General features: G+C 37.2%; 1 protein-coding gene across 5 annotated transcripts in view; it reads right to left on the bottom strand.

Annotated features, from left to right (window-relative positions):
* The window catches only part of ARFIP1 (ARF interacting protein 1), a 45062-nt gene that overhangs the window by 2488 nt on the left and 22249 nt on the right, over nucleotides 1–20325 (bottom strand). For all 5 annotated transcript variants that reach the window (XM_075421568.1, XM_075421570.1, XM_075421566.1 and 2 more), the window contains 4 exons: nucleotides 18912–19021; nucleotides 14035–14256; nucleotides 10459–10616; nucleotides 7307–7481 (listed from right to left, as the gene is read on the bottom strand). In XM_075421568.1, coding sequence (XP_075277683.1) covers nucleotides 7307–7481; nucleotides 10459–10616; nucleotides 14035–14256; nucleotides 18912–19021 — 665 coding nt within the window. The remainder of the gene's footprint in view (nucleotides 1–7306; nucleotides 7482–10458; nucleotides 10617–14034; nucleotides 14257–18911; nucleotides 19022–20325) is intronic.

Genomic DNA, 20325 nt, shown 5'->3' with positions numbered 1-20325 from the left:
GTGGCCCTGTGCCCATTCTTAGCCTACAAGCAGCTAGCCAACACAGCAGAAAATAGAGCAAAAGTGTGGCTGACTGAGCCCGAAGGGAGGATGTGGTAGGTGGCAGATTAAGTTTTCTCTACTCACATTTTTACCACTGCCTGATCTCTCAGCACAGTCCACAAGGCACAGTCTACTCCTGTCATGCTGGGAAGCAAAACGTCCTTGGGCCAGGTTGGCCTATGCCTACCAGTTGGCCGTGCTGGTTTTAACAGGTTATTTGGCTAATGTGTTTTTCTGCAATGCATGCAACTCAATACAGAAATACTTCATTGCCTTAATGTAAGACAAGATCTCAAATTAAAAACCAGCAAATATTAGACATGCTATTACACTAGAAGAGTGTAACATTTACACTACTATACAGAAATGTAATAATACACTTTTAAAATAAAGTACTTTGAGAAAAAAGGACTGAGCATGTGTGTGCACACGCATGGATGCATGCAGATGTACATAGAATTCTCAGCACTAAAAGTTGACATTTGTTTTATGAGTATACAACATTTTCTTTTTCACTGAATAGTTTAATTTCATGAAGTAAGTTTTGCCCATAAACTGACAACTGTACAGACCTCAGTACTCAAGTGATAACCTCTCTTTGGTGACCCAAACATTACTCTAAGTTGCTCTGACAATTTGAAAACTGGTATCCCTATGTTTTCTCCCCTGATAATTCAGTCTAATTCAACTAAATACATGTCAAACAATAGGCTTTTTTGCCTCATTAATGGTGTAAAGTGGTAGGTTATTCCATCAAAAGATTCTCCAAGAAAAAACATGAGGTGTATGTATGGTTCAAAAGGAGTTCACTGTGCACGTCGAATCCTGAGACAATGTTTTGTTCATTTACAATAGAATTCACAAAATTCATCACATACAGATGTTTTAACATTTGGACGTAGAATTTAGCTAACTACATTTGTTCAAGAAACAGTTCAGCTTTTCTGAGTCATAAAAGATGGCCTCTTTTTCAGTTTGTGTGGGAATATATGTATGTAAAGATATTTTTTTAATCTATAAAATTTTTCATCCCCAAAATATTACACCATACAAATGGAAAATGTCACAACAACATAAAGGGTTTGCTTTTAAAGTTCAGAGAACAAAAAAATTAGTAGGTACAGTCTTTCTTGAGCAGATTCTTTCATCATTAACACGCAAGACTTCACACAATCCAAGCCAGGAATTCTACACAGAAGTACACTCACTGTTCTAGCATATCATTAAAATGTTACAAGAGTTTTATTCATAATATTTATAAGAACTCCAGTAAACCAGGGGTATTTTACCCACCCTCCAAACCCAACTTCATCAATTTGAGACCAAATGTGGTACTTTGTTAGGGTAGTTTCTAACACAAAGCTTCTGTGAACTCCCCTGAAGTCTTCTGGTAATTTTATAAATTCCGTCAGGCCTAGGCTCCAGTGTGCATGCACACACAGAGAGCCAGGAACTAACAGCATAGAGGCAGATGATTCAGACTGAAAAAAGATGTTTTGTTTTGGTGGGGTTTTTTGAACTACCAGAGTTACCTCATTGTATGAGGTTCTACCCGCAAGCCAGATCACTGTGGTGTAAATTTTGTGATCGTTATCAAACTGGTTACAGAGGTTCAAGGTGTTACAGCTTCTGCTCTCCTCGTTCCGAAGCTGATTGCTAAGTGAATCCCAAAAGGGATGGTGGGATCTTCTTATCCATAGCTTCATTCAGGTAACTTTAGGATTAAATTTCTAGAAAAAGACCATTTAAGCTGTCTGACACCGTACAAAGCTCTACTCTGAGCCAGCAGCCAGCTAAGACAAAAGAGAAACAGCTTTAACATCTGTCCACTGCAAAACCTGCAATCACAGCTAAGAACTGGACGAGTATTCAGTTAAAGCCAAGTTCAAACCTAACCAGTTTTCCCATGAAAGAATCTCAGCCTTACCCACTCCCGTCTCCAGCCACTGATTCCTCCTTCCACACCACGTTTCACCTTAGCCCTCCGTTGGCAAAACATCCATGCAGTTATGTAGTCAGCTGGATCAGGGAACAGATCTAGATTACAACTAACCAGACAACAACATATTTGCTTTAACCTGGATCAGTTCCCCAATCTGATTCGCTGCACAGCTGCAAAAACACTTTTGTAAACACAACAGAGAAGGCAGTGTGGGGGAATGGGGACAGAGGATGAAGGGACCGCTTTTTTTTTCCCCACAGCAAAGCCTTGAAGTGACTGTCAGACTACAGCACTGAAGGCCAACTCTTGAGTACTAAACTGTAGTGCCTATTCCAGTGAACGAGCATTTGAAGATTTGCCTTTCTATAAAAGAATGTTAATGGTATGCTGCTAAAATACAGGTTCCAGTGTATGACTAGCATGCCTGTCAAAAAGCCATCACATTTTACAGTTAAACATCATTTAAAATCATTGTTCCTTGTTAATTAACTACATACAGCTATTTATTCCTAATTACGAGCAAAGTAAGCACTCCATAATAGACTTGGCAAAATTAAGTCTCAGAACAAAACTGAACTTTGTGAATAAGCATAAAAAATGGACACGCCCTAAACAGAAGACTTAAGTTTTGTACACAGAAGATACTGTTGGTTGGATTTGAGTTTTCAGATTTCCTCTGGATGCTCTTAACATTTCATTTCTTTTTAAATATCGTCCTCTTCCTCCCACCTCCCTCTGAACATCGTATTTTCTGTGGCACAGTAAGTACAGATTTTTTTACATCCTCCTCAGACTGTTTCAGCCATCTCAACGACCAAAAAGACTACCGCCATTCTCGTCTTTCTGTCAGTTTGTACCTCCTCACAGCTATCATCATCCTTTCCTCTAGCTATCTTCATTTGAAGTTATTTGGTCTAAACAGTTACATCATCTGGGTTTCCGTGAGGTTGCATATTGCTTTCGTTTGTAGGAACAAGTGTTTAAACATCAGACTCTTGAAGTACAACTCGCAAAAGTGCATTCAGTTTCTTTCTTTACACAGAAAGATTTGACATTTCTCAAGTACATACACAAATAACAGTTCTTCCTTTCTCAAAAAGACAACGCCTGTTCAAAAACTTTTCAGCGGCAGAAATCTTTGAGCTAAGAACAGGCCATCATCCTTTAAAAAAAATCACCAAAAAATATTAACTATTTGTAAGCTACAGATTTTGATTGCAGCTATTCTTATACTCCTTATCCAATGCCACAAACTTCTACAGAACTCTGCCAGCTGGGGATAGCACCAATATAACTTTGCAGCATCATAAAAAAAAAATCAGTTCTAACTTCAAGATCATATGCTATAATGAAAGAGAATGGAAATCTTGTATACCTTGGTTTTACAGACAGAAGCTTGCAATACCAGCTTTACTGTAATTCAGTTCTCTGAACTTCTGGGGGCTTTTAATTGAAATATTAATATATGAACCTAGGAGAACAGGCATAAAGAGACTGCAACCACGTGGTGCCTTTTTTCTCCATAAACAGAGGGGCCAGCTAGATTATGGCTGTTAGGTGCAATTGCAACAACACAGACCAACTGGAGCCCACCAGCCAGCTGAAGTGGCTTTACAGTTCCTTTGCAGTGACAGCTTGAATCACCTCCCAGTCTTCCCTGCTCTGCTCATATGTCATGCTTAACCAAATATGGAACAAAACTTTTGAGTAGGAACACAGCTGAGTGCATCTAATGGAGCTACGTTTACAAAGGAACATCTAGGACTCTGTTTTGACATTAATTTGTCAGGCAGAAAATATACAATTTATCTTTTATAAATGTTTAATATTGGTCAGACTGTAAAAACATATTTATTGGGACATAATCATGAACTGATGTATCTAATCTAGACTTAAACTCTAAATTTCTTAATTGCTTTGCTATGGCAGGGTTTCATTACACAATTCTGTTTTCAACACAGAAGTGATAATAACCACCAAGCTTGAGACTACACTGTACTACATCCTGTATCAACATATAAAAAACTCGAAGCCCAAAGGCTTACAATCTACAAGAGAAAAACTATATGGCTACCATGCCATTTTCTTACCTCAAAAGGCTTCTCTAATTAGACTGTGAACAAATATTAATTCACATCCGGACTCAGTACCATGACAACACGTATTAATAAAGTTGATGATTAGAGATTTGCATGTTCTAGTGTATTGTAACATGAGGCTGCCAAGGCCATGCCTTGATATTGCTGCTCAAATACTAGCCCTTATTTGCCTTGTATGCAGTAAGCCTGCAACAACACAGGCTTTCTAAAACAGGCTACAAAAAGGCCCTTTGTGAGAGACTGAGTAAAACCAGTATTTTGTCCGTCTGATTGCCATTTATTTTGATCTCTCATTCTATTAAATGGGCACCAACATGGTCCTGGGGATAGACACACAAAATGGTAAGTTCCTGCTATTAAGGATAGGGTATCAGTATAACCAGTATAATTCCCTCCCCAGGACTACTGTAACAGCTTAACAATACCAAAATCGCCCTTCCTCTTGGGAGTTCATCATCATATATGGTCTTCAGTTTAAGCCATCTCCTAAACAGTGCACTACCTCCACAGCTGAAGCAGCTGAGTTAGACACACTCATACAGCTGTACCCATTTTGCTCTTCCTCCTTTCTTTCTTCTCCACTACGTTAGGAACATGCTGTATTTACAGATGTGTAAATTATGATGGATCATAGCCATTGTTACCATGTACCTTTGGAAAAAGCAGAACATCTGAGATTATGAAATCTAAGTGAAATTAAAATCTAGTTCCTATACTTATTGATCCTATACTTATTGAGTTAATAATCCTTTAAAATATACAAAGTAATTGACTTAAGAGCAGTCATATACACTTTGTATGTGGCTAAAAATCAAAAGTAATGTTTATAATGATCATATAGTTGTCTGGCAAACCAACTGTGCATTCTAATTTCTTAATACTACTTGCAGGACAAGTATGAGGTCTAGCAGGATCTCCCCTCTGCTGACATTAGCAAAAAAACAGTTGACACCAGAAAAAGGAATAAAGACGTCACATCGGTAAGAAAATCATCTCTCAGATAACCACTGCCTCTCACTACAACCCAGGAAGCATTCTGGGCAACAGAACAAAAAATATCAGACAGATGTAAACTGGGAAAAAAGTGCTCCTGAAATGAAAATTTAGTATTAGTATTAAGATTACATAATGTTTTCTATGGAGAATCTTATACAATAAATAGAAACCACTGAAGTAAACCTTACCCGAGTAAAACTCACAGCAGATAACTAACTGTATTTAAACCAATATTTGACTGTAAAGGAAGTCCGTTCTATGGCTTATTTGGGAACAAAATTACATACACCCTTTAGGAGATATTTTGACATCTCTAGCGTCAAAACTAAGAAATGCCAACCAGTGATAAAAAGGCTTAAGCATGTGAAAGTCCCCTCTGTGTTAATCGAAAAGTCAGGAAGGAAAAAACAATCTCTTTCAGAAACAAAATTTGTAGGCTGTGACTGCTAACAGGATGCTTGATCTAATTCAAGACTGTTACTAGGGAGACAACTTCATTAGTGTTCCCTAAATGATCTGATTTAGTTTTTTTAAAAAATATGGAAACTTTTTTGTACAAGATGGAAATAAAATGCTTTCACTCTGAAGCCTTCCTATCTGTACAAACATAAATTGATCAGTCTGCTACATAGCTAATGCAAACCAAGAGGAAGCAGCGTCAGTGCTATTTTCAACCAATTTGAACTTAAGCATCAGAATTCTTGCGAACCTTCAGTATGTCCATTTTCAACCTAGCATAGTTTTAAAACTGAGTTCTTCTGAGCACTTTCCAATTTAACCGTAAGTATCAGCATTTAGATTAGACTTCAGTTCATTCAAGAAAATTAATTTCAATATGCATTTTTTTCCATTTGAAAGTTAATGGGCTACAAGTTCAGCAAGAACAACAACTGAAAGTCAGGGCAATACCAGTTTTTAATCATGTGATGATGTGGTTCATCAACTCTTAATGGCTATTTGATTCCAGATCACCAGTCCTAATGCAAATGCCAATATGAAGTAACAGTGCTCAGGAGCTACGTTTTTAGCATTTATTGTTTGGAAGCCAAAAAGTTTGTCAATTTTCTCTCCACTTTTTCATTCTTCTCATCTGTTGATGATTCATATTTCTTCCCTATCTTCCATCTTTATTGTAAGTAGCTGATACAACTGCGTATGTGGTAATATATTGAAGAATTCAGAATAATAATCAGTTTTAATTGGTTTAGCTTATCCCCACGATTTTCCCTTAAAGTTTCCTGCTTCCATGCAAGGAGCATAGTTTGCTACTGTTGTCATTTGGGGACACTCCTATATTCTCTGACAGGCACTTGTTAACCTACTTTCAGATCTTTAAAATATATGAACCCATACTGAAAATTATAATCCACTGCTAGACATGGACAAACTACTCCCTTTTATGTAAATTCTGATCATATTTTCCTCCCTCTGAAGACATAGGAAATATAGTCATAGATTATTATAACCATTTCATCTACTATGGGTATGAACAAAAATCAGATCTTGAAAGACCGTAATTTTTACGTCTAATGAGAAAGAATTTAGAAGGACTTGTTTATCAAAGAAAGCACAATTTAAGTGTGTTCTGTATGGCAATTCTATTTTTGCCTGTTAGACAAAATAAGAGGAGTAAGAATTCCATCATTAAGAGGGTATAGATGAAATGGTATGGTTGGAATAAACACATATGGGGGAAAAACCTTCAAACCAACAGTTCAAGAGCTCTGTTTAGAATTAAGACACTATAAGGGCATTAACTATAGAAAGTAATATTTCTCAGTTATTAAAGAAAGCTTAATTTTGAAGAAGCCTCTTCACAGTTCTCTCACTTTCTTTGTGCATATCCTCCATGACAGCGTTGTCAAACATAACTATTACATTGAATCTTAAATCAGTAGTTATATGACTCGTTTAAACATTAAATGTGGTAAACTGGAAAAGCAACACTTTTCCAAACTTGAAACCTCCTGTATCAACAAGAAACTTACTGCCACAGAGTTTGCCATGTGTAGATGGAGCAGCTTCATTAGGGACTTTTAAGGTTGCCTGCTCCAAAAGGCTGTTCTCTAGTGATACAGCAAGAACTCAGAAAATTCAGCTTATTTTCTTTGCTCGCTCTGCTTTCAAATTAAGATATATTTTAAGATCTAACAACTAAGGTATTTCTAGCAAAGCAGAAACTTACAGGACAAATTTCCTAAAAATAACATCAGAAGTTGTAGCTTACCTTGTTTTCTTCCAAAAATTTCAATTTGATAGATACATCATTACGCATTTTTTCATATTTCTCTTTATGTACTTGAAACAGTTGTTGTGATTGCTCAATCTTTGGCAGAGTGTTTGCATCACGAGGGCCAAGATTCAGCTCTTCTAGGTCTGTTCGATAGGCATCATACTCAATCCTGAGAAGAAACGGGAGGAGGAAAAAAAATCTGAAGGCAAAGCATCTCAAAACAGACCTCACATACAGGGTCAAGCACAACAGAAACAGTCAAGTATGGAAAAAATAATAAAAAAAAAAAAAAAGGCAAGTTTTTTCCCCCCCTCTCCTCCTATTTATGGAGCAAAACCACCCTTACATACGTTGTACACAGCTGCCTCAAGTACCCTCCCTTCTGTTCCTGTCTCAGCCACACGCTCCCAACCCTCTGTTTTCTGCAGGCTTCTGTAGTCAGAGCCTTTCTGGGACATTTCAACTTATTAACCCAGCTAAAGCTAGTAAATTTTTTCTCAGGTTATTCTTCTGCTGTTGAATCAGTTCAGTGAACAGTTTGTGTCAAGAGCAAGAGAAGCACCAAGAGCAGGACATTCCCTTTAAGCAGACACTTGAGCAACAGCTCACTTCTACCAAACTCTGCCCCAAGGCTTTTTCAGCATGCTCTAGGCTTCTCTGTACGCATTAACTGGAACAGTTCTACAGTTCTTACACAAACAGTTTTGCAAGAACTTGTCTGGCCTAAGGATAAAGAGACTGCAAAAAGATGCATTATTTATGCTCTACTGAGGGTCAATCTTATTTTCCTAGGGAAGTCAGACACTCTGGATCAATCCCACCACCGAAGGAGGTAAGGGGAGAGAAAGACTGAAGGTTAAGACTAACAGCCAGGTAAGTATTTAAGCTAACTCTACACCAAAGGTATATATCCCACTTTTAGATAAGACATATGAAAAGTATTTTCTAGTTTACTTCTGTTCTCTCCAAATTAGCTGTCCTGGGTACAGCTAGCAGAAACAGAACGGATGTTACGGTGTAGGCTCTCACCTGCAGATACCTGACAACGTTTTAACTGAACCAGCTAGTCTTCGTATACCACTATGTATTCAAAAAGTTGTAAACCTCCTTGACATCCTTTCATATTAGGCTGTACCATTTTATTACATGAACAGAGATGAACCAGTCATACCTCCTTTCTCATTTTAATGGAAAAATCAAAATGTCTTAAAAGCATGTTTTAATACAGAATTTTGAATATTCAGTTTTGTCTTCAAAAACATTAAGTATTTTTTTATTTTTCAAGAACGTTTAAGTTAAGCTTTCTATTCATCAACGTATAGCATTTATAAGTGGGAAAAGTACCTATGGAATGTTAGCAGTTTCAAGATTGTATCACTAAATTAATCTTTGGCTTTCCAGCTTTACACACAAGTCTACCAAACACTGGATCCTTGCCAGATAAACTACTTCCATATTTTAAAACACTACTGCAATTGGATGAGACAAATGTAGTAACAGGCTTTTACTTTCTTCCTCCTCTTCTTATGCAACATATGCTCCTTTGTTCACAGCCATCTAGCACTGGACCAGGTAAAGCAACAGACAATAGCCAGAAATCACTGCAGGGTCATGGGCAGCCCTGCCCAAAGCCTCACTCTTCCTTCCATATCTCTTTGTAGCTTTCAAACAATGGAACCTAGCATACCAGCATGTGACAGATGCCAATTTTAATGGAATAAACCAACCTGTTTCTGGCTTTTCAAATATACTTCCTCCTTTTACTGGAAACAAATCCGGATTAAAATCTGGTTATAAAAACCAACTTTTCAGTTGGTGTAACTGCTCCAAAATAAAATACAACATTTTCAGAGCTACAAGGAGTGATAGTCACAGGGCTCTTCCTGATTCTCATTGTCTGTCTGATTTAGTCTTTATTTAAAGAGTTTCATTCCAAAAAGGAAACAAACCAATAGTGAGTTGATAGAAGAGGGGAACAGATGAATGCTGTAGTGCAACTGGGGACAGGGAAGAAGAGGCACAGAAATAAATGTGACCTATTTTCACACTGCAAAATGATGGACAGGCTATGCAAGTGAAGAACCTTTGCAATTTATCTGCCTTACTGAAATGGCAAAATACTTGATTTCTTTAATGAACAGAAAAGGAAAGTAATGAAGGTATTTCAAGAGGGAAGAACCATATATTGAAAATGGCTGGCAAGAACAATCGTAGCAGATGTATTTTGTATAAATTTTCAAGGGGATACCTGGAAAATGTGTGAAACAATTTTTTTTTTTAAGTACTTTAATGTCAAAAATACAGAGGTATGTTATATTCATATTAACTCTGCCTTTCATGCCTTTTTAAAGTTTACTTAAATATCAAAAACTATTTTGCTTATAAATAAACATTAGAACAGCACAATTAAAAAAGGAGGGGGCACACACACTTAAAAATTAAGCAGTTGGCAATTTTTGACCTAAAAAAAAAAAAATCACAAAAAATTATATGCATAGTCTACATCCTTTGGCAAATTAAAAGAAACTCACTTTATCCTATTAAGTGAAAGAAAGTCAGAATGGAACCAAGCATCAGAAAGGACCACAAGTCCAAACCCTGCCCGGAGAACGCAACCTGGCCTTAGAATACTATGCCATATCTCAAAGTAACCATCCTTCTCCAGGGCAGGAAGTTGTTATTCGCTCACTAAGAAATTTCTTTTTTATTTTTCCCTTGCTGATCAAGCCTAACTTCTCTATAAAAAATGAACATTGAATTGCATGTATTGTGCATCAACAGAAGCACAAGATTAAATGTTTTCCAGTCAAAGAGATTATTTTACCTACTACAATGCAGCTGAACAGAAGGGTTAATCTTGCACTGTCACACTGCTTAGAAAGCCACATTAATGTAGCACACAGGAAAAAAAATAGCTACAATTACTCTTAGAGCTAACAAGTAAAATTAAGTCTACAACAGAACATTTACAAAACATTTGAAGATATGTGCAATGAGACAGTTAACTGTAAATCCTAATTATATGAGTTGTGTTACAAGGTTTTCATCTGACAGGTTTGTCACCCAAATACAAGGACTAAGCTGATCCACAGTTTGTTCCCTGAAGATTAGTCTGTAATGAAAACAGCTAGACGTGGAATAACTACCTGGCACTTTCATACTGTTTCACAGTCAATAATGTATCCTCAATTGTTTTATTCACCAATGTAGTCACACTGGCAATAAAAAAGTTAATAGCCCCGAGAAGAGTTTCTCCATTTTTAGCTAGAAGTTTCTGTGTATCTGCATTGTAGCCAAACTCCTCCTATAAACAAAAAGCAGAGAAAACAAAACTGTAGATCATTTAAAATCATAACATCCATCAGCAACTATATAAAAAAATACAAACACATAGATGTGCGAAGTTCTGTCAGCTCTGTCTGGGTATGGTTATAATTAAATACATATGATTTCAATAAAATATTCAGTTCGCAGGTTATATGAAATCTCTCCAACATCAGTAAGCCATGGTTTACAATTATGTTACCACGTATTATGTTAAATCCTATGATGTGATTTTTCTGCACTTAGAAGTCTTGAACGTTACCTAAGTGCTAATGTAATCTTTACATTGTGATTCAGCAGGGTTTTAATCCAGCATCTCTCATGTGGTCGTCTAGGTAATGTTTTAATACCAACAGAGACACCACTACATTAAATACAATAATATAACTAAATTCACAAAGGCACAAAGTATTAATTGGCTATTAAGTTTTATTCTTACATTCTGGAGAAGAGCACTGCAAAAACCCCCAACATCTATCACAGTTTAATAGGCTGTAAATAATTGAAGAGCAGAGCACTATAATGGATAGCAAATAAAAATGATAATGTAGCTGAGCCATAAATTTTAAAGTGACAAGAGTGAAATTATTTCCAATGCATTTCAGTCACATTTGGATATATGTTTGTTCATGTCTTTGTTAACAGCAGTGTAAGCCCTGACCAAGGCTGCAAAGATTTTCCTAATGCATGGATGCCAAACAAGTCCAATTATTACATTTATGTCATCCATATGGCATCTTCATATTCTGCAGATGGGAGTTCTCACAAAAGAGTACAATCCTGGGTTCTAATGGCTGTAAAACATACTAGGCTCATATTTGGAAATTCATCTTTTTAGGCTTGCACACTGCCAACAACTGACTCACAAGTGCTGTATTCTCCCAGTTTCCTTTCATCTGTCTACAACACAAACACCAAAGCCAAATGATATTTCATGTTAACATTAATGACTTCATGAAGATAAGGGTGATGGGCAATAGTAAGGAAAGAAGCCAAGAAGCCTCTAGAAAGGAGGTACAGTGGAAGTGAGCAATTTGCAGGAGAGGAAAAAAGGAAGAGAACTTAGGGCAAGTCTCCATGAGCTAAGCCCTCTAAACACCACTAAAGGTCTGTTGCCTTTGCTTTGCACAGCTGCTTGTGTGGCAAAAGCAGCCAGCCAAATCACTACAGATGTTGCTGAAATTGAAAGTCTTTTTCAGCTGGGTTTGCTCTAACATTGCCAGCTACACAGTAACACAAGCACTAGCACAGGGAAGAAGTAGGAGCATACAGGCAGAAACAGCAGCAGTCAGTCGGGCTGCCCCTGTCAGCAGCATTTAGGTCCATCTCTGCCCTCCTGCAGGCAAGACTGCAATTCATTTTCCAGCAGGTCCTCTGACCCAGATCATCACAGACCCAAACAAGCAACACTGCCAATTCAAAGGAGGGGGGTAAGAAGGATGGGACTGCAGTGGCCTGCAGCACGAAGAAACATGCTAGCCACTAGAACTGTCCTTCTACAGGTGCATACAGTTCCATACGAAAACTTCTGAGTTTGTCCATGACCTCTGCGGGTACCTCTTATGAAACAGACCGGAAATCCTTTCTGTATCAAGAGTTTATACTCAGCTGATACTCTATGCACAGGTCAATTAAAATCAGAATTCAGCTGTCTATATAATTAGAGGCACATGAGCCTGGAACCAGGAGTCATCTTTGCATCCAAAAGAGAAACAGCAAAACATTCACATTAAGTAACACCTCTGCAAATAGGACATTATGATCTCATTTTGTTAGCATGTATAAAATAAGAAATATTACCTTAAGAAGTCATGTTTGGTGTTTTTTTTTTTAAACTTATATACTGTTCTAGTTTTAAACATTAATGACTAACTGTTTGGAAATTTTACTTTTAGCCTTGTGCAAGTTTTAGAGGCAACAATGCTATCCAAACACTCCAGAAGAATAGGCCATGCTACAGATGGTAATACAGTACAGATTAAACAAAGGGGAAACACAAAGAGGAAAGAGACAAACATCAGGCAAGTCTCCAAGAGGCAAAGGTTAGATAACTTTTATTACAGCAGCAGCAACCTTTATTTGATTTTCATCAACAGCCCCATTCAATAAGCTACACAAGACATGAATGACTGAAACAAATTCCAAGACCAGTATAAGATGCTGAAAAAACCTGGAGGAACAGTATTCCCATTAGAAGTTACAAGCTCTTCACGGAAAATAACATTCATTAAACAAGAGCATGATGCCAGATTTAATCCGAGTTTCAGAAGAAACACCCAGCTTCAGAACATACTTCATAATAATCACAAAGTTCTGCCACAAACCACATGCCCATATCTGTGTCAAGAGTAAAATGATTATTAAAAACTTCTTTTAGCAGATTATTTAATCTCTTAGCTGCCAGGAGTGCTCTGTTTTCACAGATTTTCATCTGTCAGACTAATGTACTCCAGTGCAGGAGTCTCAAGTTTTCTCAGCTAGCTATCAGTTACAGTTCCTCCGTGCAAGCATGAACTCCGCCTCCTCCCTTAAAACTTCATGGGAATAGAGAATCATGAAAAAGGAAGAATAAACAGACAGAGGTTTTATGTTTAAACACCAAAGGTAATTTGGGCTGTTTCAGCAGCTATGTTTTAGGGAATCAATAAGTTCCTTAATACTGGTTTTCCAAAGGATCAGCAGCAGTATCACATTGCTTTAATTTTGGAAATACAGAACAATCAATGTAGAAGCAAGCCAGCTACTATGTTTTGTACACAATGTCTACCTTCGCTCTCTTCACAACAGACAGTTTTATTATCAGTGACCAAAAGTGCCAGTGTTAAAGAAACTTCTAAACCAAGGAAATATTACAGCCCAAAAGCAGATATCTTAAGATTGCCCCTCTCACTCAGAAACTCCAAACAACGTAAGCAGCAGCAAAATTCTGATTAAAAAAGTACTTTGAGATGAAATCTCAATGCTTGAATATACTACAAAAAAAAAAAAAAAAGACCCAAATTCAATGTGCATAAGTGCCATGCCCTGTTCTACTTACTCCCAGGCATATTCCCCAAAGACATCCTGTAATTGACATGATGTAACACTCTGGAGCAGTTCGATGACATTTCATTAGAAGGAAAAGGAATAGTAAAATGCATTTTCTATATAAAGTCAGTTCTTGAGTCCAATCATCAACTAAAGGTAAATATTTAAGAAGCAATAAAGAACTATGGTAATTTCAGTATTTTCCTATAGTTTTAAGTGAATTACATAAGCTTTTAACACAAAGAGCGTGTAATCTATTGTTAACTACAATGTTCAGAAAAATAGCTGCTAACTATTCTATATCCTGCACGAGTCAATTAGGCTTATCTTCATCTCTGACATTTTATTTTTTAACACTATAAAAGTCTTACATGAAGTTCCAATGATTTCAAACTCAGGTCAGCAAATGCATCTCCAAGTTGCCTTTGGGTATGTACCATCTGGAAGAGTTGTGTGGACAGTGTCTGTGCCAGTCTCAAGATATTTTCATATTTTTTTTTGTTATCTCTCAATATATCTATTTGAGCTTCTAGTTCCAGATCTACTGTTCTTGAGCCACGACCCAATTTTTCAGAGATGATCTGACGTGTACACTGTGGAAAAAAAAAATTAAATTAGGAAGAATCAAGTATATTCAAGGCAACACAGCATACACCCATTTTCAGCTTCAAGGGACGTATAATTACACACAATTCTTTCACAATCACCCCTCCTAATATAAGTTTGCACAACAAACTGAAAAAACAGCACACTCTTTAGAAGTTTATCAGGACTCAGCAAGAACAGTTGGACAAGTCTCAACTCCTACTAAGATGAATATTCAAGTTAGCAAACCAAGAGCATAACTAATTGTTTCTCAGGTAAAAGAACACTTACCTCTTTTTAGGTTTGGTGAATCTCATTGAGTTAAAAGAAGCAATTTAGCCCACTGTCTTGAAGTCAGTTAGTATGAACATCACCAGTTCTGCATAAATATATCTGTCAGTGATCTTTTGGGCTTTGACTGCCAACCACCCAATTCCAGTTCATCCATGTTGTGTTTTCCAAAAAAGTTATTTTGGGGGATTTTTCTGGGGGGAGGTAAGGAGGTGGTGATATTCAGTATGTTTTTTAAAGCTGACTGTGAAACTGCGAACTCTACTGAGAAATATGTCAAACTCTTAAAATGTATTTCTCTTTATTGACACATCTATAAAAGGGAGCTGATTGGCTCAGAAAGACTTACTATTGCTTCTCTGTCACAAGTCAACTCTTAACAGATTTGCAGTTCATTCGCCCAGTGAGCAGACAACGTGCTCCTACAAGGCCGCAGATGCTTTCACCCAGCCAATGGCTGTGACAGCTCAGGCTGCTACCACATTCTGCTTGTCTGCGACACGTTCTCTGCCAGAGATCTGAATCCAACTTGGCAGTGAGCCTCCCAAGATGCACATTGGGGTTTCCCTTACTCAGACAGAGGAGAAGCCTTTTGTAAAGCAGATGTGCAGCAAAGCCATACAATCTCTCTATGGAAAGCGGGTATTATTTACTGTTATAATAAGTTACTTGAAGTTAATCTGCGGTCCCAAGAAGTGAAGAGATAACCAAGTTACACTTATGAAGAATTACTGCTCGTCAAGGCCACGACTACTCTGAAGGGATGGTCTTAATCTACATGTAAAGCTGTTATTTTGTTAGGTGAAATAACGCCCAAGCCTATCCTGTATCACATTCCCAAATACATTACAGCACTGGATTTCCCACGGTTTCCAAATTCAAGGACTTCATTTTAACCTAGCCTTCACTTACGTCCAAAGGAGATACACATTTAACCTGCTAGAACTTGTATGCGCTTTCTAAATTTAATAGACAAGAACAACTCAAGAATGATCAAGCAGAAAGAGTTGGTCATAACTGATAAGCTTTAGACTGGAAGGTACGGGCTATTTGGACTACTTCATTAGATTCAACCAATTAACAAAAAAGAGCACAGCTAATCCAGGAGATGTTTGTCCGCCAAGAATCAGAAATTTGGGAGAGCATAACAAATCATACAAACATGGAATACAACTTTACTATCAAAGTCTGTAACAGAAACTGCAAAATACAGCTTAGCAATGAGTGTAGTCAGAGGATAAATAAGCACTTCACTAGGAACTATGGCATTGATGGACAAATTTTGGCTATTTTCCAAAAAACCTGAGACACACACATCCCTATGGAAATACAAGAGAAATCTGAATCATGGAAGGCAAAATTTTTGGAAGCAAGAATAAATTACAATGGAAGGAGCTATTTTCCACCAAGGAGTATTTGCTTTAGAAGTTACAGCAAAACACCTAAAAAATCTCAGTAGTGACAAGTGAGGACAAACTAATAATTGGAAAGACTTACACTGCATACTTTGTTAAACTGAGATGCAGCTAAACACTGGGACTGAACAAGAATAACTGACAAAGAAGACGCACCTATCTATTTTGATTTACTCTGGTTCTAAGCAGACTAGTACAGACACAAAAGTTGCTGTATATTCTCACTAGCAAATGGACAAAATTCCACACATTAATTCTATTTTGCTTTGTTCTAAAAGAGTATCACTGTCCTGAACAAGACCATGCTCCTCAAAAAGAAGTCACATCTGGAAAACCTTAAGACAGACAACTCTGTCAAGGAAAAAACCCACCAAAATACATTTAAGAGAAATATATTTTAAATTGCATTTGTTAAAAGATGAATAGGGATGTTACTGGACATGTCTTGGCAATAAATGTTCCACTAGTAGCTCAGTATTAAAGAGAGGCTTGTAAAACAGGTATATTGGGTATTTTCCCCTCAAAGTTTAAGAAGGTGTATGAAAAACAAAAAGATAAGCTTTTTATTTAGAATTGCTGAAAGTCAAGGAGTCACAACTTTCTTGTGCCTATGTCTTTTTGTTAAACTGAAAAGCCCTTTCCCAAAGACGGGCAATTTCTTTTGATGCTAACTCACGATTACTAGGGAGCCTAAGACTGGAAAGAGTGAAGAGGGACAGCAGTCGCAAAGGCAACAGAATCATCGTATCAAGTTCCCAGTTACAGCAAAGTCCAATACAGTCTACGAAAATCCATGGTTAGCCTAGACAGAAGAGTCTATCTCCTGTGATTTTCAGTTGGAAGCAGTTTCTTGAAACAGAAGTGGCAGGTAACAAAAGCAATTCTCTCATTCACAGAAATGCATATGGGACAAAAAGTCAGGTACTCAAAATATATGAAAGCATACTTCATCATCTCTTCACAGGTGGGTATGACTTCTGAATGTATCCAATATTTTGGATACAGACATGGCGACAGAGGAATTACTTCTGTCAGATTCCTAAAGAACTTCCTAACAGCAAGTTTCACCACTAACTCCACTTGCGATTAATGTCTGGTATATTGAACAGCACGGCTTTCAGCTCAGAGAGGTTTAACTGCTGACTTCCCTCCACTAACCATTTACTCCAGCCCTTTATTTCCACATCTTCTAACCTACGATAAGGAGGATACTTCTTCCCACAACCTTCCTAATGGCATCCAAAGCAAGCCAGTATGTTGAAGAACTGAAACACTGTCCTTAATCAAATTATATATGCTTTTTGTATGTAGCCTACACATAAAGTGTTTTCAAATGTATGGCATCTCCAAAGACATTTGCATAATACACCGTCAACTCAGAATGAATTCATGAGCTCTCTGTGAACAATCCTATTCTTCCAAAAAAGCCAAATAAGAAGTCAGTATGGGACTCTAGAAAGATCATAACTGACCTATCTCCTTAGGCATATTTGGGAAACAACTTCAAGATTATAGATTTCAAAAAAACCCGATTCACTTAGTTTCCTGAAGGTGGTAGTCTTTGTTTGCTACACCATTAACTGGTGGGGTTCTGGGTTTCAGGGAGGGGGAGGTTTCAGCCCAGAACAAAACCTGAAAACCCAAACTTTGCACAGACTACTGCCAAAACAAGGATCTGAAACTACTTTTCCCAGCACTCTTCACCACTCCTCTGGCTATTGCCTCACGTAAGTGGGTTTGCAACCATTCTGTGATTGAGACATTGGGATTTTTTTGGTTTTGGTTTCTCAGTCAAGGCACTATAAAGAGAAAAAGGTTAAGTCCTCTCCTATTTAGTTGTGGTATAGCAGATTCAAATCTCAAGAGTCAATGTTTCTTGAACAGACAGTGAATTTTAAAGAGTGGCTTCAGCCAAACAGCACGTATTCTGATGGGACCACAGCACGCTCCAGGGAGTAGCGGACAGACTGCAGCTACAGTTGCTACAAAATTTAGATTACGAGCAAAGCAGAAATTCTAAAAGCCATTTAACTACATATAAAAAAGATGCATACTTCTAACACAAAGAGCAGCATCAGCATTTACTAGTGGCTAGATCGCCTCCACCCCTGCTTCCCACCCTCACTGCCGACTAAGTCCTCATGTGGACTTAAGAACACTGGAGGGTTTCAGACCTGTGTTTTACAACGGAAGTTTTTCCCACAGATTCTTCATTTCTTCACAGTTTGATGTAGGTCCCACTGATGCATAACCCACCTGTCCATATCTCTGTCATTTAAGTTACAGGCATTACATAAAGCTGTTTTTCAAAATTGGTCTTTGTTTAAAACTCCTGATAGTAATGTATTCCCTGACAGTTGTTCCTTACCTTATGGCAAACCGGTGTGCTTTTAGCACCTTTTCTTTATTCTTTTGTTATTATTTTAATTTCATCAAATCCCATCTGATCACAAAGAAACACCATGTAAAAGTAAAACACGTATGAATCAAAGCAACAATTTCAACACTAAGAAAAAAAACAATCAGCCAACACAAAACAAAAGCATCAGAATGGCTATTAACAAGCATGGAATTTGTAGATGGGCCTGACTTTTCCCCATCAGCTAAAATTTTATTGTATCAGCAATCAACTCAAAGATAGCAAACAGGTTTAATTATAAGCATTAGTGCTGAAATCTGTACATTCTGTACGCTGAAGTGGACATTAGAAATGGAACATTCTTCACCTTGTTAAATCAATAATACCTGTGAAAGATTTTCCACTTAAAACCAGGGATTTAAAGAGACTTACACAGAATGCTGCACTTGGAAGAAAACTAAGCTTTCCCTATGCATTCTTGCTTATGCTCACTGCAACACAGTAGTGCAATACTTCGGAAGCTTTAGTCCAATCTAGTAGCAAACTCATTTCTAGAACACATACATACAAACACATGCGCAAATATATGTCTGCATACCTTGTAAGTGTTTAGGCTCCACTTTCTCACCAATTCCAACTTCTCCATTGCTGGATTCTTTACTTCATCTGCTAACACAACAGGTCCACTCTTCTGCTGAGCTCTGCCCCCTGTGTCAAACACCAAGAAAATCTTCAAGGCCTTGCGGTTTTTTCTTTTAAGGTATTAATAGTAGGTATGAAGACTTGTGCAAAAGCAAAGCAAGGTGACAGTAAGAACTTGAGATGAATATGCAGATTTTCAAAATCAATTCCAAGAAGAAAGAATTAATTTAGAACTGGTATGAAGCGTGTATATATCTCAGTATCTCCTAGAGTAACAGGCAGAATAAAGCTAACCCGAATACACAAGAGTTTTACTAACCAACCTTAAAACAGCTTTTGAGACACGTTTATTACTTAATCTGTTTTAAAATTCCAACAGTTGAACACCCTCTTGCACTGAGCCAATCTAAGAGTCTGTTTATAATCTGCTTACCATTCAATGAAAATTATTGGTATATAAAATCTGTTGTCAAAGAGTATAACTAATAAATTTCAAAACAGATTTTTTTTGTCTTTTCCAATGAACACCATCCTTTCCAGAAAATGTGTTCAGCCAATATTTAGCTTATTTATTTCAGCTTTATTAGCTCATTGTTTTAGGAATAATTAATTCTACAAACCACCAGCATAAAAACAGCAACAAAGGAAAGATTTAAAGCAACAAATTAAAATACCTAGGGCAAATCACCACACTTTAATTGCCAATACTTAGTATTTTCAAGCTAGTATTGGATATCACATGGCTTCCAAATTTTAATTTTGCAAAAATATTTCCTAGTGTCCTAAATAGTAAGAACTGCAAAGCACTACCACTTTTTAAGCAACATTTTTATTTATTCACGTACAATTTTGACTACTCCTGCCTCTAATCCCTACTGCTACTTAAGAGTCACCTTAGCCTTGCCAGGTTATTTATGTAAATAAGAGTTTTGAAGAAAGTCTATACAGATGCCTCAAGACACTCCTTTAGCACCAAGCTCTACTATGTCGTTTACGTCTTCAAAATGCTGTGCAAACATTAAGTAATTAATCCTCTCAACACCCTTATGAGGTAACCGAATATGTTTTCTCCTTTTATATAGGAGGAAACAGACAAAGTTGTTAAGTAATTTGCCCATAGGCACAAAATGAGTCAAGTGTCAAAGCCTAGTTTGAGTGTTGTGAATTCCTAATAGCCACCTCATACTCTATTCTACTGGAATATGTGATCATTTAGGAAAAAAATCCACCAAGTTTCAGCTCTAGCCTAAATAAAAGATTTTGGTTACTCCCATTTTAGCTACTGTTTATGATTATCAATATTTGGTAATTATTTTTGAAATTTCATATAGCAAAAGGGAGCATACAGAAAGGAAAAAGCAGATGTTACT

Source organism: Opisthocomus hoazin, chromosome 5 (assembly GCF_030867145.1).
Source record: "Opisthocomus hoazin isolate bOpiHoa1 chromosome 5, bOpiHoa1.hap1, whole genome shotgun sequence".
In the NCBI taxonomy this organism is placed as follows: Eukaryota; Metazoa; Chordata; class Aves; order Opisthocomiformes; family Opisthocomidae; genus Opisthocomus; species Opisthocomus hoazin.
Note: the sequence above shows the minus strand (reverse complement) of the source record. Positions and strands in the feature narration are given on the sequence as shown.